Source organism: Typopeltis vanoorti, chromosome 10 (genome assembly GCF_054136105.1).
Source record: "Typopeltis vanoorti isolate ZY-2024b chromosome 10, IOZ_Tvanoo_1.0, whole genome shotgun sequence".
Lineage (NCBI taxonomy): Eukaryota > Metazoa > Arthropoda > Arachnida > Uropygi > Thelyphonidae > Typopeltis > Typopeltis vanoorti.
The window spans coordinates 31823467-31850089 of record NC_143558.1 but is presented as its reverse complement, the minus strand read 5'-3'; the positions used below and the strand labels follow the sequence as shown (position 1 = coordinate 31850089).

At 35.3% G+C, this 26623-nt stretch overlaps 1 protein-coding gene across 9 annotated transcripts in view; it reads left to right on the top strand.

Moving 5' to 3' along the window:
- Ufd4 (ubiquitin fusion-degradation 4-like) overlaps positions 1 to 26623 on the top strand; it is an 831523-nt gene that overhangs the window by 642100 nt on the left and 162800 nt on the right. For all 9 annotated transcript variants that reach the window (XM_090399614.1, XM_090399612.1, XM_090399618.1 and 6 more), the window contains 2 exons: positions 22 to 64; positions 10633 to 10834. In XM_090399614.1, coding sequence (XP_090255740.1) covers positions 22 to 64; positions 10633 to 10834 — 245 coding nt within the window. The remainder of the gene's footprint in view (positions 1 to 21; positions 65 to 10632; positions 10835 to 26623) is intronic.

Genomic DNA, 26623 nt, shown 5'->3' with positions numbered 1-26623 from the left:
TATTTTTTTCTTCATTCTTAGAATTGTTTACAGAGAAGCTAAAGAGGAAAAAAAAACAAAAAAGGCAAGTTTACTCTGTGTATGTAAAGTTGACTCACACTATAATAAACCACCAAAAAAATACACTGCCAAAACCATCTTATAATAGGCAGTGTGTTGGTTATATCAGTTAATTGTATTGTGAGTTGACATATGATTTATATATTTTTATGATAAGTTTGTTATTTAGATTTTTTATTTATAATAACTAGCAGTAGTGTTATCATATTCCAAGCAAAAATTGATAAATGTCTGAAGTCTGAGAGTTGCCAAGAAATTATGCAGGTTAATTTTACACAATCATGAGTCAGTTAATTTCTCAGCAACCGTGAGATTTAAGACATTTACTTATTTTATTTATTATTATTTTTTTCTTTTTGAGACAATTACACAATTTTTAAGTTTTGTTAAATATGTCTGTATTAAATTTACAATATCCTTCACTAATCTTATTCTTCTGCTTCTCTACTTAAACTACAAAGTGGGTCTATCTCATTAAAAAATTTAAATAGTGGATCTGCATCTAGACCCCTATACATCCTCTATAAAAGCATGAATTATGTGATGTTCATTTCTGACATGTGGGAGTTTATTCACTATAGCTACCAAGATTTATTTCAGCAGCACATTTTAGTTATCTAAGTAGCAAAATCCAAAACGTACTTTCATTTTAAATTGTGGTTCAGCCAGAGAAGCATTTGGTGAGTCTGTCTGGAAGGGTAGAAAATCAGAACTCCATTGTGGACTCAGGAGATTAAAGAGGAAGTCGAAGAAAAGATGAAAGCATATAAATATAAAAAGATCCTGGCAAGTAAGTCAGCTTTTGCTCTTATAGGATATAGATAAAATTGTTAAAAAGTGAAGCACTGTGTAAAACTAGCTAAACAGAAGTTATGGCAAGACCATTGAAAATAAATATCAGGAAGTGGCAAAATATTCTGGAGGCTGCTGGAAGTTTATTTTCCACTTGGTTAGACTATAATAAATTTAGTTTAATCCTTTACCCAAGTGTAGGCAAACAAAGTTTGTGCCTGAAGTAGTTCAGGACTGAGGCAACTCGTAGCAAACGTGGACCAAGCGCTCATCACTCCTTGTCTCAGTATCTCCCATAATGCAAAGCACATCTCCTTGCAGACATGTATAATGCTATGCATTAAAGGAAGGGCCACTACCCAGATCAGTTTCGACCTTTATTGAGGTCTCATCAGTGGGGGCCAGGCTCAGAAGTGGTGATACTAAGGCAGAAGCAATGGAGAGGTCATATTTACACCTTATTATTAATTTACTCTGGATTTAGAGAAAGATGTTGGAAGTTTATTTTCCACTTGGTTAGACTATAATAAATTTAGTTTAATCCATTACCCAAGTGTAGGCAAACAAAGTTTGTTTACCAGATGTGCAACAAGGATGCACATTATCTCCACTGTTATTCGTTATGAAGAAAAGCAGTATTAAATCTGATATCAAATTGGTGATTTTAATCTTAGCTCTTCGCTTTACGTAGATGATGTTATACTTCTTAATAAATCCAGTACAAGTCTTCATGATTCCTTAACTAAATTGAATAACTGTTGTAATAAATTTGGTGTGAAAATCAGCAATATATATTTATTTATTTAGCGTATGGTTCACACATGAAAAGTTACATTGCATTAATCCTTAATATATATATATATATATATATATATATATATAAACAAACATAATAATAGACATATGTAGTATAATAATACATAATACAGTCATAAAAGACACACTCAACAAATGACTACAACTGTATGTCTGAGTTGATTATCCAATCAACTGCACTTGGTGTAACGTGAATGAAGTCCGACAGGTTTTCATTGTATGCAATATGGGCCATTCTACTGTAATATGATTAATTGTCTGGTGGGGTGATCCACAGTCACACCTGGGCGAGGCAATCATACCCCATTTGTAAAGGTGGTCTGCACGCCATGACTGGGAGAGATTCTGTTAAGGGTTGGCAAAGTTTTCTGAGATAGGTCAAAACCCAAAGGCATCTGTGTTGGTCCACTAATTCACGGAAGTCACCTGCTGAAGAAGTGTTATGCCAGGACTCTTTCCACTTCTCCTTCATGTTAAAATGTCTCCACAAGTTTTTTCACTGTTACGATTGGAGGGTGCCTTGACTTTAGCCTATTTATTTCTAGGGATGGGATGTCTTCATGGATTGGGAGATCTTGGATTTCCATGATTTTGCTGTATTCATGTAAAAGAAAGTTGGATCTGCAGATGTGTGGAGGTGGGATGTTGCTTAGCTCTTAGAGCCAGTAGGTTGGAGTTGATTTAACAGCAGAAATAAAGTACATAGTGGTGTTAAGCTGAGCATCAACAAGTGAATATACGGGTGAGCAATATTCAGCTGCAAAGTAAATGAAACCAAAAGCATTGCAGCGAAGCATTGTTGCTGAGGCACCCCAAGTTGTTCTGCAGAGTTTTTACATTATGTTGCTTTGTGTTTTTAGCTTGGATGCTGTGTTAATGAGATGTGGTTTAAAAGATTTCTATCCGAAGTGACGCCCACATATTTCAGGAATCTGTTGTAGTGTAGCAGTTTGTGGTTGAAGTAGACCGTCAGTTCTCTGTTAGCATGGTTATTGTTCAGGTGGAAGTGAAATTTCTGTTTTGCTAGGATTTGGGCATAATCTTCATTTGCAGAAGTATTCATCTAGGACAGCAAGGTCAGTTGTTATATATCTTCCATTGTAATAAAGTTGGTGTGTCTGGTGGCTAGAGCAATGTCATCAGCATAGCAAAACTTCTCGGAGGCTGTATTAGGCAAATCTGTGATGTATAAGTTAAAAAAGAGGGGAGCCAAAACTGACCCTTGTGGTAATCCGTTATCCAGTGTTCTTTGTTTACTTTTGTTCTCGTCCATACACACTTGGAACAGGCAGTTTGGAATCAGCAATAAAAAGACAACGACAGTGAAAATACACAGAAACATTGAAAACATCAACTGTATCCTGGATGGTGAATCTATAAAACAGTTCAGTTACTTAAGCACAATTTTTAGTGAAGTCAGTAAATTAAATATGGAAAGACAACAAAATTAGTAAAGCTGGTATGGTAGGAAGTCAACTGAATAAATTTATGTTGAATAAAGAAATTAGTCAATACATTAAATTAGCTGTATACAAGACGGTTTTCAAACTAATTTTAACTTATGGATCTGAGAGCTGGGTTAGAAATAAAACTCTTGATCAAAGACTTGGAGACTTATGATAAGAGAGTTCTGAGAAAGATTAATGGAGTGCACAGATGGTATGAATGGCAGTATCACATTAAAAATGAGGATATCAGGAAAGGACTTGCCATTGCAAGTATTGGGAAGGTGTTAGCAGAGCTAATCTCGGGGGTATGATCACTTAAACAGAATGGGAGAGGAAAGATTAGCAAAACAAGTGTTTATTTGCCAGGTTGGCAGGAAAAAGACCCAGAGGAAACCAAGATGTAGATGGATTAATATAGTAAAAAGAGCCTTAAAAGAGAGAAATAGAAGATCTGAGAATGTTGGTGTCTTGACAGATAACAGATTAATTTGGAGGAAAATTGTTAATTATTTCTGGTGTAACTTTTTCATGTAGTACTATCATAATTATCCTCTACACCTGTGAGTACATATCAAAAGTTGATGATGAAAAAGCAAAATGGCATATCACCATATTGCTACTACTACACTGTTGCTTTGATAGTGAAGTAGATTTTATACTTAGTTGGAAATATACTTTAAAAAAAAAAAAAAAAAAAAAAAAAAAAAAAACTTATTCTCATTTTCTTCAATATTTTACTCTTTGTAGAAAAATAAATACAACAGTTATCAAAAATTTTTAGGTTTTATTATAGATAAAACATTTTAATCTAAATGTCAAATCATTAAAAAAAAATAAATAAATAAGCTAGTCTCAGAGCATAATTTTTTTTCAGCTCTCTCATCCTAGCCATTCTCTTACCTTGAAGATTATTTACATTGACTTGGCTTCATTTATATAAATGCCACTAACATAAGATCGTAAACTTGTCACATATTTTCTGGCCGTGAGTTTGGATTGTGATGAGAAAATCACGAAATCTCCCTTCCTTTCTTCTGGATCACCTTGTCATTGATGGTTAAAGCCCTTTTTTGTTCTTCCTCTTTTTTCTTTGCTTTTCTTCCCATATTCTTTGCTCTATTTCTTGAGAATCTTCTTCACTGTCCTTTCTTCCAGACATACCACCATCACTGGATCCAGTGCCCTGCTGCTGTGTGTTGAGGCTTAAGTTCTGTGAGGACATCATGGTGGAGGTTTAATAGTATATTTTCAGCACTGGGAAAGGATTAGATCTAATTTTAATGCTTCCAATATTTCGTTTCAGTCACTGAGATATCTTCACAGATTACAAATAACTTTTGTAACAACACACTCAAATACAATACAATACTAAGTGAAAAACATGGGCAACTCTAAAGTCTTATCTAGGTAGTGCACCCTCTATCGGTGTTTCTTGGTGTCCTAGGATGTAATGCGGGATCTCTGATAATTAAAGTTTCCCAAATTTACTGCAAGGATCATAACTGTTGCAGTAAATCTCCTAGATCATGAATTGGGCTCAGGGTTTCCTGTAGTGCTAGTGAGCTCCATACTAGGTGGAGAGACCTCGTGCTGAACAAAAAAAACCCTCTTGGGCATGAATTCTTCCTTGTCAAATGTAATGAGTATTAACAGGGTCCTAACCAAGTACGTTTTACCATAGATACATCATTTCATAACAGAAGTAAGAAAGAGAAGACATGGTACCAGTATAAATATACCAATGTTTTTAATCATCCATGCAATAACTGAAAACCCAATAGGAAAAACGACTTCTTTCTTTATTCAGAAGACTTTAGAAGCACTGGCAGGATCTCCCAAAACAGACAAGAAACTGTGTTCTAGTGATATCTTTGTGGAAACAGCTAGTTAGTAGTACTCATAAAAATTGGGTGAGATACCAGTTGCAATGATATATCATAAAACATGAAACTCTTCTAGATGAATGATATCAGAATAGGAACCCCTTGATGTTCCTGATTAGGAGCTTAAAGATCAGGGAGTGACTGATGTGAGGTATCAGTCACATCTAGATACAGAGGAATGATCACCTGATTCTAACTGAACATCATCCTTGCTTTTGATACACATAAACCTCCAATAGCTAAAAGTAGATTATCTCAATCGTCCTGTTAAACTGTACACCCCTAATCTACTGAGATGCTTTAAATGTCAGAAATATGGTCATTCCCAAACTGCCTATCGTGGCGCTACCACCTGTGCCCGATGTGGTAGTAAAGAGCATGATAACAAATCTTGCTCTTAAAAGAAAGTTAAATGTGTCAACTGTCAGGAAATCATTCAGCTTACTCTAGTTCATGTCAGAAGTGGAAAGATGAAAAAGAAATACAAAAAATTAAAACTCAACAAAATATATCAAGATGCAAAATGGAAGTTAACCACTGCTACACCTGTTTTGAGGTCCTCTTATGATACTTGAGAAGGCGGCCACTAAGAAAATGTCAACATCCTCTCAAACATATAAGTCTATTCCACCATCTGATAATTTCACCACACCTGAACTTTATGATCGCAAGTGCTTCTCTGTTGAGCATATCAATTGCACAACATATGGTGTTACTCTAGAGACAAATCCAAAAATGGTTGCATTTGATGAGAACCCATTTGTCAAAAAAAAATTATGATTAAAAATATCACTTAAAGATAAACATCCAGACTCTCCCCCCCCCCAAAAAAAAAAAAAAAAGATTAGATACCTCAGTATCCACTGAAATTAAACTTGCCAGCTGACCCTTACACATTCAGATGTATTGAATATTTTACCAGTAGAAGAGATGGACACCGGCCATCCATACTTCCCAAAAACAATTCATAAATATAAACCTGACAAAGGTAAGCCCTCAGTCTCCTGTAAACCAGACAAGTCTATAAAGCCAAAACGATAGCAAACTTTTTATAGTGGTACGGTATGGGGTTTTCCAGAAGATTACTACTACAAGACTCAATGAGGATCCTACCTTAATGAATTTCACTGTTGTACATAAGATAGTACTGGAGGCAATTCTGCTTGTACTCCTTTCTGTCATGTCCAGATTAATACTGCTCTGGAAGTAGTAGCAATTTGCCTATCTGTGGGAGTTCTTATAACTATTTACTGCTAAGTATTAACAATGTTTATTGCCAAGTGATTGAACTTGATAACCTTATCTTGCAAATGTCTGAACTCATACTTCCTTTATGGTTGATTTTAATAGTTGCAGTAGTGCCAACACTAATATATGAGGTCATATCATTGAAAAAATCCTTAACAATAATAACCTCTCTGTTTTGAATTATAGACTCAATACTTTTTTTTCATATGCCTATCTGCTGATATTCTGCAATCGATCTTACAATCTGCTCCTCTTCCATTCTTCCACTGCTCACATGGCACATCAATGAGAACTATCGAAGCGATCACTTTCCTGTTCTTTACACAATGTCTTCACAGGACCTGTGTTCCACTACACAGATGCCCATATGGAAAATGGACTAGGCTGACTGGAACACTTTTCTTTTTCCCATCTTACAAAATTTAATGCTAATGACAGTCAGTCAAACACCTATCAATGAAGCAGCAAAGTATGTAACAGACTGCATTGTCCAGGCAGCAACAGCTTCTATTTCAAGAACATCATCCACTCTCTATCCAAAGACTTGGTGGAACCCAGAATGCCAGACAGCCAAAAAAGATCAACACGGGTATATTTCATAAATATCACACCACATCAAACTTAATAGCTTTTAAGCATGCTTGGGCCAAAGCACATTATGTGAGATGTCAGAGTCAAAACAATCTTGGATCCAATTTACCTCATCAATCAAATGACCAGTGAAAAAAGTGTATGGGATAAAATATGGAAAATGAAAGGTAAATATAGAACACATTATTTTCTACTTTAGACTATAATGGAAATGTTATTGCTGATCCCAGAGCTATTGCAAACACTTTGGGGAAACATTTTGCCAGAATCTCAGCAACAGCTTTATATCCTTCAGAATTTTTAATATTGAAAGAGCAGCAAGAGAAACAAAGGCTAAATTTTTCTTCCAATAGGCTTGAGCCACACAATCAGTCACACATATCAATCTCTTACCTGTCAAGACTCCAACATTATCAGATGTTATATTTCTATCTTCTAAGGCACTTTTTACTGTATCACTCCACCTATATCTTAGTCTTCCTCTGGGTTCTTTTTCCTACCAATTCTGGAATTAAAAAGACTTTTACTGTCTCACCCGACTGCTGTAGGGGCTATGACATCCATTATGAAATGGTAAAATATCTATCATCTGGTATGGATCTCTTCTTAATATACAACAGAATTTTTGCAAAGGAAGAGTTTCTGGATTCTTGGCATATCATAAAACCAGGAAGGAGTCCCACACAAATAAATAATTATTGAGCTCTGACCAGTTGTCATCATCAAATTCTTGACATGGTACCCTCAAGGGGTGTACAGGATATGATAGTACTACACGAAAGCTACGTTATTACCAACTTCCTATCTACAATTTTCCTCCATATCAACCTCTTGCCTGTCAAGACTCCAACATTATCAGATGTTATATTTCTATCTTCTAAGGCACTTTTTACTGTATCAATTCACCTATATCTTGGTCTTCCTCTGGGTCTTTTTCTTACCAACCTAGGTGGAACCTGACCAGTTTTCTTTGTACCATATTAGAGAAGATGGTTAATGCCAGATTTGTCAGATAATTAGAAAGCAACAATCTTCTTCTTTCCAATATACAATGTGGCTTTCATAGACATTATTCAACTTCAGACCATTTGGTCCACTGAGAAACTTTTATAAGAGATGCATTCCTGAAGCAAGAACATCTGATTGATCATGAAAAAAGTCTTATGACAGAGCCTAGAGGTATGGCATATTAAAAGACCTCTATAACCTAGGTCTCAGAGAACACTTTCCTGTATTTATTAAAAACTTTCTGTCCAGGCTAACTTTCCAAGTCATAGTAGGAAGTATGCTATCTCAGTCATATCATCAAGAACAAAGTGTTCCCAAAGACTCCATGTAACTCTTAGCTGTCAAGGTTAACTCAATCACTGAACAGCTTCCTCCTACTGCAGACGATGTTCTGTATGTTGATGAGACTGACAATAAATTGTGACTCTCATAACATGAGGGTAATTGAAAGGTTTTCAACAGAAAAAGTGTCTATGTACACCTCTGAAAACTCACTCATCACCCAGATCCTGAATTAAGAATGGGATGGACTGTTATTCCAGTAGCAACAGAAGCCAAGTTCTTGGGACTCATCTTTGTTAGAAAATTTACATTCCTTGCACACATTTGTCAACTGAGAGAGAGAAGAGTGCAAGAGAGAGCATTGAATCTCCAAAGGAGATTCAGTGCTCTCTCGCACTGTGTCCTTTATTGAATGGGATGCAGATCGATCTTAATTGCTTCTCTTTATCATGCACTTATATGTTCAAAACTGGATTATAGGTCTCAAGTCTATGGTACTGCAAGGCAGAATAACATGTAAAGGTTGTATCCCATCCATCATCAGGTTATATGGTTAGCTACTAGTGCCTTTCACACATCACCTACTCAAAGTCTGTGTTGAAGCAAATGAACCAGCTCTACCACTTAAATGGAAACGGTTGTCTCTTAATTATTTCCTAAAGAAAAAGATCATCCTACATGGACTAGTGTCTTTTATCTGCATTGGAAAGCTCAATATTACACACATCAGGCTGTCATACATCCATTTGGTATGCGTGTTAAAGAGATTATACAAGCTGTTAGCATAAATGTTGACAATATTACCCACACCAAACATAACAACATCCCTCCATGGCACTGTTGCACTCCACCCTGCAACCTTTCACTTTGTCACCTGCAGAAGACTCATACTCCATGATCTGTCTCTTTCATTAGGGGGGGCTTAGCCCATCCTAAGAGACCGGGGAGCATAGAGGGAAATCTCATATGAAATTAAAAAAAAAAAATCTGTCTACCTATAATTGTTTAATGCACATAGAGCAGCCCATTCTGATTTCTTGTCCATCTATACTGATGGGTCAAGAACTGACATCCATGTGGCTGTGCTGCTCTGTTCCTGACATTAGTGTCTCCAACCATATCCCACCTGATTGCAGTAATTACACAGCAGAGTTGCATGCCATTCAGCTTGCGCTTGTGTATATAAAAGAAAACTACTACCAAAAGTGTGTAATTTATACATACTCTGAGCTCTTTACAGGGCTATTTCCTCTCCTGTGTTCGATCTACATCCAGTGCTGCATGAGGTGTTACACCTGGTATACAAAATGACAACCCTTAATTTTGATGTCTAGTTGTGGAATTAAAGGAAATGAGACTGTAGCTGCTAGATCAGCTCATACTTTCTCCACGTGCTGTTCGACAGTACCATGCACAGAGAGCAGACAGTTTATAAGATCAAAGCTAATTGCTCATGGCGGGAAGCACATGACATTAAGCCTGAAATTAATAATTGGCGTTGTAGTTAATGTAGAAAAAGAAGAGCGTAAATTGTTCTTTCTAGGTTCCAACACAGTCATCTTATACATTCTTATTTACTGAGGACTGATAACCCACCTGTGTGTGAGAAATGCAATATGCATCTTACTATTTGTCATATTCTGGTGGAGTGCCAACATTTTCCACAAGAGAGGAATGAAATTTTTACCTATTTAGCCAAGCCATACACACTCAGGCGAAAGTTATCAGACTCAGACAGATTGCATGATGTTTTTAACCTTTTACAAAGAATTAATTTGTACAAACACATTTGACTGTGACTTTGTTTATATGTATATACTGCATTGTTTAACTTAATTTTTGTATATACATATTATTTACTAGTTTATCTTTGAATATTTGTGTTATAGCCCTTCATCTTGTGTATTGCTCTGACATTTATTTGACAATTTTGTTTATATGTAGATACTGTATTGCTAAACCTAATTTTTGTGCAACCATATTGTTTACTAATTTGTCTTTGACTATTATGTACCATTATAATCTTTGCTATGGTGCAGCATGACCTTTGCTGTTCTTGCACCAATAAACCATAACTCAACCAACCAAATTCTCTTCATATTCTTGTATTGCATCTTATGTCTATCTTTATTCACTAGTAAGGTTTGAGCTCTGGTGTTCTGCAAAGGATGCAACCTCCATTTGTTCATAAATTGGTATCAATAGGTTTGGTTTTATTCTCTTCTTGATTGCCTTGTGGTGTGAAATTAATATTCAAGGAGAGATTTCTTTATTTATTGATTCTGTGTGAAAGGCTTAGTTGATCAGATTTTATTACACTTCAAAATCTTGATAGACAGTTGAATAAAACACACCTTTGTTTTTTTATTGTTTCTTGAACTTCAGTTGTTGTTTTTTTTGCTGTATTATTTGTATTTCACATGATTTTTATTCATTATTTGCACCTGATTATAGAGTGAAACTTCTGAAATCATTGTGTAATTATGATTTCGTTACTTTATTAGGAATCACTGAAACCAACAGTGAAGCCTGTAACTCCAAGAGATGTAATAAAAAATTGGGAACAATCTCCAACCAGTAGTGGATCATGTTTATTACCTTCTATATCTATGGATTCTACTGGCTGCACTGTTGAAGAAGTTCTTCAGGTTTTAAGGCTTTTATATGTACTTTCTAGAGATTTGGGACAAGCTATATTACACCCAGGTATGTTGAGGAAATATACTAATTATGATAATCATGATTTTTGGGGAAAAAAATCATACCATTATAGAAAGCTAGAATGTGCAAACTGTTTAGTGTTATTTCCTTTGACTTATATTTTTCTTATTGCGGCATTCTTAAGGGTTTGATTTCATATTACCTGTAATCTTGAGAGTCCCTTTGACTTGCTCTATAACTTAGAAAAATTACAATAAATTTATGGGAAATAAACTTATTAGGTGTAAATTTTTTTCCTATACACCATAGGCATCCTCAGTATGTTCATAATGGAACACAATATTAAATTACATTTAAAGAATCATTTTCAAAAACACCACTATAGTGTTAATAGGATGACTGACAGTTGGTAAAATTCCCTAATTTAAAAATAAATAAATAAATTACAATAGTATAATAATCAGGAATTGCATAAAAATGATATAATAATATTTCCGATATAGGAGATAACTGAACGCCATCTGATCTGTTTAAGTTCAGCCAGTCTAGAAAGATCTCACAACTCTTGTCATATAAGTGCTTTATAAGGAATCTTCTTCATGTAAAAGCTTAGTTTTCTTCCAAAAAAACTCTGCTCAGTCAAAATAGCATGGTCTGCTAGACCAGACTGTTGCAGTTCGTAGCACTATATGTAAATTTATGTTCTTCACAACAGATGGCTGCAGATCTGCCAAACTGTTCAAAGTAAGACGAACCAAACCACGGGAGCATGGGACCTAGACACCTGGAAGGTTGTCTTTAAGTGAAGAAAGGAGGATAGAAATCTTCCCGCCATGATAAAAGGATACTACAATGTTAAGAGGTTTTAGAATCTTGGCTATACCTCCAGAAACCCCTTTAATATATGGGAGTGGAATATGGGTGATATCTTCAGGAGTTAAGTTAAAGGCTTTCTTAATACCAGATTCATTAAAGCCATTTTTCATAAAATCAGATTTGACATAATTTAATTGCTGGAAAAGGTCTTCAGTGAAACAAATATCATGAGCACATTACAACACGGTTTTAATAGTTCCAATCTTTTGAATAGGATGAGGATCAGAATTAGCATGGATATAATGATCAGTATGAGTTTCTTTTATAAAAAAAAATGAAATTGTAAACTCCTATCTGACTGGTGAAGGATTAAAATATCTAAAAAAGGTAGATGATTCTTTTATTTTCTTCTAAAGTAAAATTAATTCTGAGATGAATCATTTATTTTTGAAATGAATAGCTTTAAATTTGATGATGAACCTATCCATATTGCAAATCTACATATCTATGCCATTCAGTAGGTTGAGGAGAAATGTCTTTAAGGAGAAGATCGTCAAAATGCTCCATGTAGTAATTATTACAAGGAGCATTTTATATATGTGCCTATGGTCCCACAGAAGTTTCTACTAAGGTAGAAGTGGAGGAATTTTTTAAGGCTTTAGAAAAAGCAACTGACACAATGAAAAAAGCAAAAAGTTTGTCCTTGTTGGGGATCTAAATATCAGAGTAGGAAGTGATTGTCAGACTTACAAAAATATTTGGGGCAAATTTGGAGAAAAGAGCAAAGCTAATAATAATGGAAAATACCTGTTGGATTTCTGCTCAGGACATGGGCAGGTTATTACTAACACCATGTTCCAACATAAAAGTGTGCACAAATTCACATGGAGAGAAGAGGCAAGGAATAAGAAAAGTCTCATTGACTATGTTATTGTTGATAGTGATGTTTTCTCCCTGGTACAGGACACCAGAGTGTACAAAGGATTTGAAATTGGAAGTGATCACTATTTAGTCTTGAGCAGGATAAAATTGAATTTCATATTGAAAAGAATAACATGTAAGAAAGTTTTAAAGCGAATAAAAGTTGAGCAGCTCTCAGATGTGAACTGTAGGCTAAAATACACAAAGATTATTGAAGAAAAAATGAAAGAGTTTGAGAACAGGAATCAAACCTTGGAGATTCAGTGGCAAGCTTTGAAGACAGCACTGATTGATTCAGCTAGAGAGGCATGTGGTGAAGTTGTCTGCAAGGATAGAAAAATTAGAACTCCATGGTGGACTCAGGAAGATAAGAGGCAGTGAAGGAAAAGAAGAAAGCATATCAAAAGTTCCTGGCAAATAAGTCAGCTTGTGCTCTTAGAGAATACAGAGACAAATGTAAGAAAGCTAAACAGCATGTAAAACTAGCTAAACAAAAGTCATGGGAGGACTTTGGCAAGAATATAGAAAATAAATATCAAGAAGGTGGCAAAATATTCTGGAGGTTGTTGAAGAAGCTTAAGAATGGAGGAAAGAGTGCTATAAAAGGAGTTAGAGATGATAAAGGTGACATGAAAACTGGAGAAAAAGATATCCTTGAAGTATGGAGTAATTACTTAGAAAGACTGCTAAATGAAACAAGCAGTGATGACAGCACAGTGGTAAAAAACACTGACCAGGCATGCAGTCAGGAATACGTATCCATACTTGAGTGAGTAGAAAATGCCATCGAAAGTCTTGAAATGTGGAAAACAGCAGGAGTAGATGATATTCGACCAGAAATGCTGAAGTATGGTGGTATAAGAGTCTTGCAGTGGCTGCACTACTAGTTCAGAAAGTATGGACAGAGGAACGCATTCCCGATGATTGGAGTAAAGCTCTCATAGTACCCATATATAAAAAGGGAAATAAAACTGAATATGAGAATTACAGAGGTATTTCCCTACTGAGTGTTACTGGCAAGATCTATGCAAGTATACTTGAGAAATGGTTGAGAAGAATTGTGGAAGAAAAGCTTGGTGAAGAACAAGCTGGATTCAGGCCAAATAGAGGCTGTCAGAATCAGATCTTCACTTTACAACAAATAGTCGAGAAAGCATGGGAATATAACAAAAATCTGTATTTAAGTTTTGTCGATTTGGAAAAGGCATATGACAAGGTGTTAAGAGAGAAGCTATTCAATACCCTACAGTTATATGGTGTCAATGGGACATTATATCGAGCAATACTTAGTCTTTATTTGAGTTGTAAGTCAGCAGTTAGAATTGAAGGAAGTACAGGAAGATGGTTTAATGTTAAATCTGGTGTGAGACAAGGATGTTCATTATCCCCTCTGTTATTCATTATCTATATGCATCACATTATGAAGGAAAGTGGTATTAAACATTATATCAAAATTGGAGATGTTAATGTCAGTGCTTTGCTTTATGCAGATGATGTTATACTTCTAAATAAATCAGCTACAAGTCTGCAAGATTCTCTGACTAAATTGAATAACTGTTGTAATAGATATGGTATGAAGGTCAGCATTAAAAAGACCAAGACAATGAAAATAGGCAGAATCATTGAAAATGTCAACTGTGTTGTGAATGGAGAACCTGTGGAATAAGTAAAACATTTCAGCTACTTAGGCACGATTTTTGTGAAGATGGTAAATTAAATATAGAAATAGACAACAGAATCAGCAAAGCTGGTATGGTGGGAAGTCAATTGAATAAATTCATATGGAATAAGAGAGAAATTAGTTAGAACACTAAATTAGCTGTATACAAGACAATGTTCAAACCAGTTTTAACTTATGGATCTGAGAGTTGGGTCAGAAGTAAAACACTTAACCAAAGACTAGAGACCGCAGATATGAGAGTCCTGAGAAAGATTATAGGCGTGAACAGATGGCATCAATGGCAATATCATATTAAAAAGAGGATATTAGGAAAGAACTTGACATTGTCAGCATCCAGGAATGCGCTAGCAGAGCTAATCTCAGGTGGTATGGTCACTTAAACAGAATGGGCGAAGAAAGATTAGCAAAACAAGTGTTCTCTTCCAGGTTGGCAGCAAAATGACCCAGAGGAAGACCAAGATATAGGTGGATTGATACGCTACAAAGTGACTTAGATGATAGAAATATAAGATCTGATAATGTTGGAGTCTTGACAAGTAACAGACTGATTTGGAGAAAAATTGTTGATAGGAAGTTAGTAATGATGTAATTTTTTTCATGTAGTACTATCATATTCTGTACACCCCTTGAGGGTACAAGGCAGTAATTTGATGATGATGATGATATATATATATAACTACTGCCCATAGCATTATCTTCTATCAATAATTTTCCTACAAATCAGTCTATTACTTGTCAGTACTCCAATATTTTTGTGTCTAATATTTCTTTCATCTAAGCCACTGAATCAATCCACTTTGATCTTTCTCTAGTTCTTGTTCCTGTCATCTTGGCATCAAGCACTAACCGGTTTGCTAACCTTTCCTCTCCCATTCTGTATAAATGATAATACACCTTATATTAGCTCTGCACACACATTCTTGAATGCAAACAGTATCATATTCTTTCCTAATATTTTCAATTTTAATATCATTTTCCCATTGATGTCATCTGTTCACTTTCCTAACTTTTTTTCCTATCTGTGGCTCTAATCTTTGATGACATGCTTTATATCGAATTCATTTTTCAGATCTATACTTAAAGTTGGTTTGAACACTATCTTGTATACTTCTAGCTTAGTGTTTTGACTAATTTGTCTTTTAATACATATATAGATTTATTCAACTGTCTCTAACCATGCCAGTTTTGCTTATTCTGTTATCTCTTTCCAGCTTTAATTTACTATCTTTTCTAAAAACTGGCATGGTTAGGTTTAAATAGCTGAAATATTTTACTTGTTCTCTACGTTCCCCATTGAGAGTGCACTTTAGTTTTCTCTATTCCTGCTTATTTTCATAGTTTTAGTCTTTTTATTGCTGATTTTCATGCAAATTTGGGAAAGGTGGAAACTATCTGCCTATTTTCAAAGTTAGAATTAATATAGTGCCCACATTTTGTAGAATCAAAAGATGTTAGCAGATATATTTTTAAGTATACAGTTAAACTCGTAATTATTTGGACTATACCCATGTTGGAAGAAAAAATGCTCATGATTTCTAGATAGCATACAGAGAATAAAAAAAAAAGAACATGCATGGATCACCATAGAAAAGGAAAACAAAATTAACATAATTTTTCACACTGTGTTATTTGCGGAATTGGAACAGATATATAATCATTTTGCATGTGGTTTTGAAGAGGCAATGCAGACAATGGCCATTTCGAGCACAAATCTTAATTGGAGTATGAAAATGGTCAGCTGTTACAATTATGAAATTGTTATAGGCAAGTTAGACATTTTATAGTAAGCTGCTTACTATAAAGTCCAATATCTGTTCTAACACAAAACACTATCACAAATGTTAATTTTGATTTTTGGTTATAGTGAACAAGCAGACTATAACCAAAAAATAAGTACTGTGTCATATATCATTAATGATGTTCTGTAGGTTGAGGAGAAAAGTCTTTAAGGAGAAGATCTTCAAAATGCTTGAGTGCCCTATCTACTCATTCTCGGGTTCTAAAGAGGACTTTTTTAAACTGACCCCAGAATCCCTGGAGTGGATCCGGGATTTAAGGATTAAGCTCTGACTCCTGGTTCTTAATTTTGATGTTTAATCATTTCAACCTAGTGTACCCCTTTTAATATGATTTTTACAATTGTTTTTATGGTGTTTTATGTAATTTGTATGTTTTATTTTGAGACCTGTACATCATACGCTAAATAAATAATGATGTTCTAAAGAAAATTCACTATAGCAAATAAAGTTTGTCACTCTTTGTGACAAACTGTTTTTTTGATCCTATGAGTGTGCTGCAATGAGATTTGTCTTGCATTTCTACCATTGCTTTTATTAGATTGTAAATAGAAAAAATTGGTTACTTGAGTTTAGGAATCGCAGAGCAGTTAATAATCAGTACAATGCTTGAAGCAAATGAGCAGTTCATTCCTTTAACCATTTGATCAGTCGCGTGCAAACATTCTTTTGTTTAAAAAGAATAAACTGTAGATTTTGAACCCATCCATGCGAGACACCTGTTCATGGTGCAGAGGACTCCCATTGATGCTACTGGCCCTTTTTGTCCTTACTCTCTTTCTATACTTTTCTTCCCATATGCTTTACTCTACTTCTCTTGAAAATCTTTTTACTATCCTATCTTCCAAACCGCCATCACTGGATCCAGTGCCTTGCTACCATCTCAGTAAGACTCCTTCCCATGGACATCGGAAAGGGGGAGGGGATTCTGGTAGTGTCATGCTAATTTGGCCTCTACTTTGTCAGGACACGTGGCTTGGGTGACCTGGCCAAGATCAGTTGGTTTATGGTCTTGACTGCAAGGGTGTAAGTCTCCTTCCCCATGGTCCAGGGGCTTACTATAGTGCCTGTGTATAGTGTCTGGGATTGCACTGGCATTCCATTCCTGAGTGCAGTCATTGCTTGTCATAGAGTGGACTCTGACATCCACCATGCAACCACACATGGAGAGATTCATGTTTGGCTGTATGGTGGATGTGAAGCTCTGCTGTTGAATCAGCCTTCCTTTGAGTATGGACAATTTTTATACTCTTGTTTATCAGGGGCCCCCTCAACAAGCTCCATCCAAGTTCAGAAACCATAGAATCATCACCAAAGTAAGAAAAAAAAAAACATCAGAAGCTGCAACAAATAAACTGCTTTTTTGTAATATTACACTCAGAAAGTGAATGACCAATTGGAAAAATGTCACCACTATTCATCGAGAGGGTTGGCAAAATCTCTGAAATCTGTAAAGAAACTGCTTTTAGGAGATATCCTTATTCAAGTAGCTACAGTAGCACAATCAGAAAAATTACTCCATGTGACATCTTTTGGGGTAATACCAATTACAGTTACTCCCCACAAAATATTAAAATTCTTTTAGAGGTGTATTGTGAGAGTGGTACTTCCTTGATGTTTCTGATAAGTATAACTCTACTTAACTCATGAACCAAAGTGTGACAGCCATAAGAAGAATATTCATATATAGGGTTGAACTCCTGGTTCTCACCAGGAACATCATCCTTACCTTCAACAATAAACCTTGAACATCTTTCAAAGCCGATTATCTCACTGACCAATAAGTTTCTTCATCGTGAACCCTTTATGCTGCTTTAAATGTCAGAAATATGGTCATTCTCAAACTATCTGTCATAACTCTGCCATCTTTCTTTATATGATAATAAAGGCCGTAAGAGCAAAACATCGAAATGATCTGTGTGTGTGTGGGGGGGGGGGGGTACCACCCTGCATACTCCTTAGCATGATAAAGGCAGAAGGACGAAAAGCAGATCTAAAAAATTAAAAACAGAGCAATGTATCACCTGTCAGGAGGCAAAGAGGCAGTATACCACAACAATAACATCATCATCTGCTAAGCCCTCTTATGCCAAAAAAAGGTAACTGTAAAGGAGACAGTGACTTGTATGTCAATCCTGCTTTTTTCCTAACTGCAAACATCTGTGAAATATATAACTTTCTCACTATCTGCATAGAGTGAATCAGAGAGAAAAATCAGTATTGACTTACTTGAAGACATGCCAAAAATGGTTCCATTATTACACAAAAATCCTCTTATTAAAAAATAATGGATGGTAGATGAAAGACATGCCTTCAGACCCTTTAATAGATCTCATCAGATAGCATTGATACTTTCACTACCCACAGGAAAATAAAATAGTTAATACACCAGGTGCCCCAGAGAGAGCAACTCAAATTTAATGACATATTGGATATTTTTCCAGAAGAAATGATGGACACTGGCTATAGTTCTCAAAAAAAAAAAAAACTTTTTTTTTTTTTTTTTTTTTTTGAGAACTATGGACTATGAGAACCAAGGAAAAAAGTTCTGAGAAAAAAAAAAGAAAGAAAAAAATTCAACTAATGAAAACAAACCCTCTCAATATAAAAAGCCAGATGATACTACCAAAAAGAATTAATGAAAGCATTCCTACAATTGAATTGCTGCAGATTTCTACAGAACATTGACATCAAGGCTCTCTTGCAAAAGTATAAACCAATATGCTTCTGCATGAAAGAAACATTCCTGAAGCCAAGTAATGATATGGCTCTCCATAATTTTACCATCATTTATAAGGACAGGACATGTGGGGATGGACCTGCCTACAGTGGGATTGCCATTCTTGTGGGCAACCATACTGTTATATCTATTATCTTGTCCTTTTATACATCTTATTATGTTTTATCATCTTATATACTTTACTTTTTTCTTATTCTTATCTCCTTCGTACTTAAACCTTCTTAAATCAAAGTCCTACCGGCCATTGTAAAATTCTAAAATCTTTCCTGTGTAATATCTTTCTCTACAATATTTTAAATTCCCTTTTAGTCAGTTTATAATTTCTTCATCTATATTTTTCTTTGTTATAACCTTTATCTCACTTAACTCAAAATAATCTCCAGGCCGAATTTCTAACAAGAGTGAAGCTATTGGTTTGTGGGACCAAGGAATTACTAATGGCAGATACCTATTCCTTTGTCTCAGCACTGGTTCTAATTCCTTATTCAGATTCAGAGAAAATTTATTTTTTATCTGCACCACCCCAAATCCTAGATTAACAAACTTGTATGATCAAGGAACCAGAACACAGTTAGCATTCAATCTTATTAAACTATAATTCTCTTTTCTGCATTCGTAGCCTATCTATTATCTAACCTCCCGCTATGGTTCATAAATTTTATGAGCAAGTGCAATAGAACAAAATTCAGGCCAGGCAGCATTTACTCTCAAAACAAAACATTTAATTCAAAAGACATAGTATACACTTTATAGTACTAAACTGAATAAACATTCTAAAATAGATAATGAATGAGCACTTAGTTTACAATTTCTCAATCTCTCTCTCGTGGAATGCATTCAAAGAATCTCACTCATGACATCTAATTATACACTGGATATATCACTCTTAACCTTCAGTTCTATGTAGATTATATAGCAGACTTATTCAAGTCTGCTATATAATGTACATATGTGCTCTCTTTTCATTTTTCATATGAAACTTTTATAGTTTCTGTATTTGGCTGGCTTTGATATAATGTTGGATTTATTATCCACTTGATTTTCATAATAGTCTATTAGCTATTATTACTGCCATTTCCTAAGCAATGGAAGGATCCAAAATCACCCATAAAACAGTTGCTCTGACTGGCCATGCAAAATTCTGAAATAAAAACTCTTATTTTATTTTTTATAGAGAAAAACATCCTTTTTCCTGAACACAATCTGGAATCCATAATACATTCAACAACTGATTATCTAACTCAGCTGGAAGCATCCATTAGAGATGCATTCCTAAAGCGAGAGCACTTAGTGTCAACTTTATTTAATATGGAAAAACATATGACATTGCATGGACGGTGGAACACTAAAAGACCTACACAATTTTGGTCTCTGAGGGAATCTTCCACTTTTTATCACGAACTTTTTATCTAACCGACTCTTCCAAATCTGAGTTGGAACCACTGTCTCTCAACCACATACCCACGAGGAAGGAGTCTCACAAGATTTAATTTTGAGAGTCAGTATTTTTGCAATCAAGATTAACTCAATAACTTTCCTTCAACCATAAGTAACACCCTCTGTGTGGATGACTTTACCATCTTCTGTTATTTATGTAATATGGGGATCATAGAAAGATAGCTGCAGCAAGCAATTGATTATCATTCAAAATAGATGGTTGCAAATGAGTTGCAGTGTTCACAGGAGAAGACAGTTTGTTTGCACTTTTGTCCCAGACATGGCCTTCATCCTGATCTAGAACTCAGACTAAGATAAACAATCCCATTTGCACCAGAAGCCAATTTCTTTGGACTTATATTTAACAACAAACTCAGTTTCCACCCTCACATACTTCAGTTATGAGGCAGGTGTAGTAATGCAGTGAATATCATTCACACTTTGTCATCCACTTTTTGATGTGCCAACAGATGTTCTTTGCTCCACATTGTATCATGCACTTAGATCAAAACTTGATTATGATTTCCAAGTCTAAGCTTATGCCATAGAGAAAGAGAGTTCCCTACAATGGCTGGACCCTGTTCACCATGAAGAGATAAGAATTGCACCTGGAGCATTTTGAACTTCACCACTCCCTAGTCTTTTTGTCAAAGCAAATGAATCACCTTTGTCATTTTAGTGTTGACAGCTCTCTCTATTATTATGCTACAAAATTAAAATCCCTGTCAAATCATCTCGGCTGTAGATCCCATGGTATCTGTGGCTACACGAGAAGGATATTGGCAGTGTATGAAAATCATTAAAAAAAAAAGACCATTGGTGCGATATCAGAATGCATCCCCAGCATTAGAAGATTAAATTCTATATGAGTGAGACAAATGCACAATCTTATTAAGCGAGATATTCATATGAAAAAAAATGATCTAGAAGGAACTGTGTGCATAAGTACTCTGTATTTTCTTCACTTAAGAAAGTTATAAAGTTCAGACCTGAAGAGTTACAGCACTTGAAACTCTTTTGGTGATTTGAAGATCATTACTACCTCTATACTGGATGAAGAAACTCAGGCATATGATGAGGAGTTGCTACATCTGTTGCATAAACTGAATAAGAATTCAGCAATAAGGACCAGTATGATATCAGAGAGATGCTAAAAGAGTGTTCAGCTGAATTGGGTTTGCCTTTGACCTTGTATAATTTATGTGTCAAGTCTGGGAAGATATTCCACAGGAGAGGAAAAAATGCAAAGACTGGTGTTTCTAACTATCGACATTGGTATCTCTGGAGTGGTCGTGAAAATTTTTGAAAAGTTGGTTAGAGCTCACATACAGAAATGGGTTGACAGAGAATCTACATTTTGCAGTGAAAAGCATTTATTCACATTTTGTAATAATATTACTGTTGAGTTAAACAAGAAGAATGTTTACACCATGATACTTTCAGACTTTGCAAAGGATTTTGACAAAAATACATATTGAGTGAAGGCTGTTAGATAAGTTGGAAGATAGCTGATCGCATTATAAACTAATAGCATGGATAAGAGTATGGCTGACTAACAGATATCAAAAAGTGGTTTATGAGAGATCTGTGAGTCAAAAGATTTAAGCTGACCAGTGCTCTGGTATGTATGCTTAGACATTGATTATCACACATGTTGATGTTTATTGAAGAAAATATGGTTAAAGATAATAATTAAGTAATTTTTTTAGCTAATTAGATTATTGAGCTAATTTCACTTTGGTAACCATGGCATCTTTATGGACTCAAAGAAATATACTAAGCACATGCATGCCAGCACAACAGCAGCAAGACAAACAGATAAAATAGCTCCTATGGTCCTAACTGGTGCAATGATGAAATCATGGTGAAGGTCTCAAAATGATGGTCTGTGAGATTTCTGGTAATATGATACAGCCAAATTTGTTTAGGTTCGGAGAATTTTGTAGTGCTGTATCAGATTCCCAAAATCGTCTTATTTACATTTGCTTCTGTATAAGAGGAAGGTTTTTTATCCACTGAATATGGTAATTCATATCCTTCCTTGAAGGGAAGTATTGCAGATGATGTACATTGTTTCTGTTCTTTTAGATGAATATTAGCATTATTTTCCAGTTTTCCCAAAGTATGTCTGTTTTAAGAAGTACGAGATACTGTAATCTGCAGGATGATCTAAATCAAGAGTTGGTAAACTACAGTCCATAGACCAGATCCAGCCTGTGGCCTGCTACTATAGAGCCTGCAAGCTAAGGATAGTTTTAAATGAATGTCCTGACAGAATCACGAAATTGTTGTTTCAGTGTCATAGCAGAGTCTGCTTGAATATATTGCACTCGTATTGCTGTGCACCGACACCAATTCCTTTCACACACTGTGAAAACTTGACAGTGAGTTCTGTCTAAAAACTACATAAATAACACAATCAATATTGGATTGATTATGTTATTTATAATTAATTATATCTTCTGTATTTATTCCATTAAACCTTCGAATAAGTTCAAATCGGCACTTGAAGACATATAGTGTTTTGAATGATACAGATTTATTAGTTGTATGTGTATCATGAGTTTACATCTGTAAATATTGTGCATATTTCTATCAATATTCACTGTGTTAAAAGCATTATAAAAGATGAAATACGTTAAACATTGTTACAGATCTGCATTATCTGATGCGCATTTGCAATTGATTTTGATGATTGGGAACACCAAATTTGAACTCCCCTTAGGTATAATTATGTCTTATAAAAACATTTTCATATTGTTTACTAATTTCCTAAAAAAGCTGTTTGTACTCAATTATATGTACACAATTTAACAACACGCTGGTTTCATTCAATTTTACTTCATCATCATCATCATCAAATTCCTGCCATGTACCCTCAAGGGGTGTACAGGATATGATAGTACTACATAAAAAATTTACATCATTACTAACTTCCTATCTACAATTTTCCTCCAAATCAGTCTGTTACTTGTCCAGACTCCAACATTATCAGATATTATATTTCTATCGTCTAAGGCACTTTGTACTGTATCAATCCATCTATATCTTGGTCTTCCTCTGGGTCGTTTTGCTGCCTGGCAAAGAACACTTGTTTTGCTAATCTTTCTTCACCCATTCTGTTTAAGTGACCATACCACCTGAGATTAGCTCTGCTAACGCATTCCTGGATGCTGACAATGTCAAGTTCTTTCCTAATATTCTCGTTTTTAATATGATATTGCCATTGATGACATCTATTCATGCCTATAATCTTTCTCAGGACTCTCATATCTGTGGTCTCTAGTCTTCAGGCAAGTGTTTTACTTCTGACCCAGCTCTCATATCCATAAGTTAAAACTGGTTTGAACACTGTCTTGTATACAGCTAATTTAGTGTTCCGACTAATTTCTCTGTTATTCCATATGAATTTATTCAATTTACTTCCTACCATACCAGCTTTGTTGATTCTGTTGTCTATTTCCATATTTAATTTACCATCTTCAGTAAAAATTGTGCCTAAGTAGCTGAAATGTTTTACTTGTTCCACAGGTTCTCCATTCACAACACAGTTGACATTTTCAATGATTCTGCCTATTTTCATTGTCTTTGTCTTTTTATTGCTGACCTTCATACCATATCTATTACAACAGTCATTCAATTTAGTTAGAGAATCTTGCAGGCTTGTAGCGGATTTATTTAGAAGTATAACATCGTCCGCAGGTTCTTGAAAGAAAAGGTTCTTGAAAAGAAAATGAAAGAGTTTGAGAACAGGAATCAAACTTTGGAGATTCAGTGGCAAACTCTGAAGGAAACATTGATTGATTCTGCCAGAGAGGCATGTGGTGAGGTTGTGTGCAAAGATAAAAAAATCAGAACTCCCTGGTGGACACAGGAAGTTAAAGAGGCAGTGAAGGAAAAGAAGAAAGCATATCAAAAGTTCCTGGCAAATAAGTCAGCTTTTACTCTTACAGAATACAGAGACAAATGTAAGAAAGCTAAACAGTGTGTAAAACTAGCTAAACAAAAGTCATGGGAGGACTTTGGCAAGAATATAGAAAATAAATATCAAGAAGGTGGCAAAATATTCTGGAGGTTGTTGAAGAAGCTTAGGAATGGAGGAAAGAGTGCTGTAAAAGGAATTAGAGATGATAAAGGTGAAATGAAAACAGGAGAAAAAGATATCCTTGAAGTATGGAGTAATTACTTTGAAAAACTGCTAAATGAAACAAGCAGTGATGACAGCACGGTGATAAAAAACACTGACCAGGCATGCAGTCAGGAATACATATCCATACTTGAAGTAGAAAAAGCCATCAAAGGCTTGAAATGTGGAAAGGCAGCAGGAGTAGATGATATTCGACCAGAAATGCTGAAGTATGGTGGTATAAGAGTCTTACAGTGGCTGCACTGCATAGTTCAGAAAGCCTGGACAGAGGGACGAATTCCCGATGATTGGAGTAGAGCTCTCATAGTACCCATATATAAAAAGGGAAATAAAACTGAATGTGAGAATTACAGAGGTATTTCCCTACTGAGTGTTCCTGGCAAGATCTATGCAAGTATACTTGAGAAACGGTTGAGAAGAATTGTGGAAGAAAAGCTTGGTGAAGAACAAGCTGGATTCAGGCCAAATAGAGGCTGTCAGGATCAGATCTTCACTTTACGACAAATAGTCGAGAAAGCATGGGAATATAACAAAGATCTGTATTTAAGTTTTGTCGATTTGGAAAAGGCATATGACAAGGTGCCAAGAGAGAAGCTATTCAATACGCTGCAGTTATATGGTGTCAATGGGGCATTATATCAAGCAATACTTAGTCTTTATTTGAGTTGTGAGTCAGCAGTTAGAATTGAAGGAAGTACAGGAAGATGGTTTAATGTTAAATCTGGTGTGAGACAAGGATGTACATTATCCCCTCTGTTATTCATTATCTATATGGATCACATTATGAAGGAATGTGGTATTAAACCTGATATCAAAATTGGAGATGTTAATGTCAGCTCTTTGCTTTATGCGGATGATGTTATACTTCTAAATAAATCCGCTACAAGTCTGCAAGATTCTCTGACTAAATTGAATAGCTGTTGTAATAGATATGGTATGAAGGTCAGCAATAAAAAGACAAAGACAATGAAAATAGGCAGAATCATTGAAAATGTCAACTGTGTTGTGAATGGAGAGCCTGTGGAACAAGTAAAACATTTCAGCTACTTAGGCACAATTTTTACTGAAGATGGTAAACTAAATATAGAAATAGACAACAGAATCAGCAAAGCTGGTATCGTGGGAAGTCAATTGAATAAATTCATATGGAATAAGAAAGAAATTAGTCGGAACACTAAATTAGCTGTATACAAGACTGTGTTCAAACCAATTTTAACTTATGGATCTGAGAGCTGGGTCAGAAGTAAAACACTTGACCAAAGACTAGAGACCGCAGATATGAGAGTCCTGAGAAAGATTAGAGGCGTGAACAGATGGCATCAATGGCAATATCATATTTAAAATGAGGATATTAGGAAAGAACTTGACATTGTCAGCATCCAGGAATGCGTTAGCAGAGCTAATCTCAGATGGTATTGTCACTTAAATAGAATGGGAGAGGAAAGATTAGCAAAACAAGTGTTCTCTGCCAGGTTGGCAGGAAAACGACCCAGAGGAAGACCAAGATATAGGTGGATTGATACGGTACAAAGTGCCTTAGACGATAGAAATATAAGATCTGATAATGGTGGAGTCTTGACAAGTAACAGACTGATTTGGAGGAAAATTGTAGATAGGAAGTTAGTAATGATGTAATTTTTTCATGTAGTACTGTCATATCCTGTACACCCCTTGAGGGTACATGGCAGGAATTTGATGATGATGATGATGATGATGATGACATCGTCCGCATAAAGCAAAGAGCTGACATTAACATCTCCAATTTTGATATCATGTTTAATACCACTTTTCTTCATAATGTGATCCATATAGATAATGAATAACAGAGGGGATAATGTACATCCTTGTCTCACACTAGATTTAACATTAAACCATCTTCCTGTACTTCAATTCTAACTGCTGACTTACAACTCAAATAAAGACTAAGTATTGCTCGATATAATGCCCCATTGACACCATATAACTGTAGCGTAATGAATAACGTCTCTCTTGGCAACTTGTCATATGCCTTTTCCAAATCGACAAAACTTAAATATAGATCTTTGTTATATTCCCATGATTTCTCCACTATTTGTCGTAAAGTGAAGATCTGATCCTGACACCCTCTATTTGACCTGAATCCAGCTTGTTCTTCACCAAGCTTTTCTTTCACAATTCTTCTCAAATATTTCTCAAGTATACTTGCATATATCTTACCAGGAACACTCAGTAGGGATATACCTCTGTAATTCTCATATTCAGTTTTATTTCCCTTTTTATATATGGGTACTATGAGAGCTCTACTCCAATCATCTGG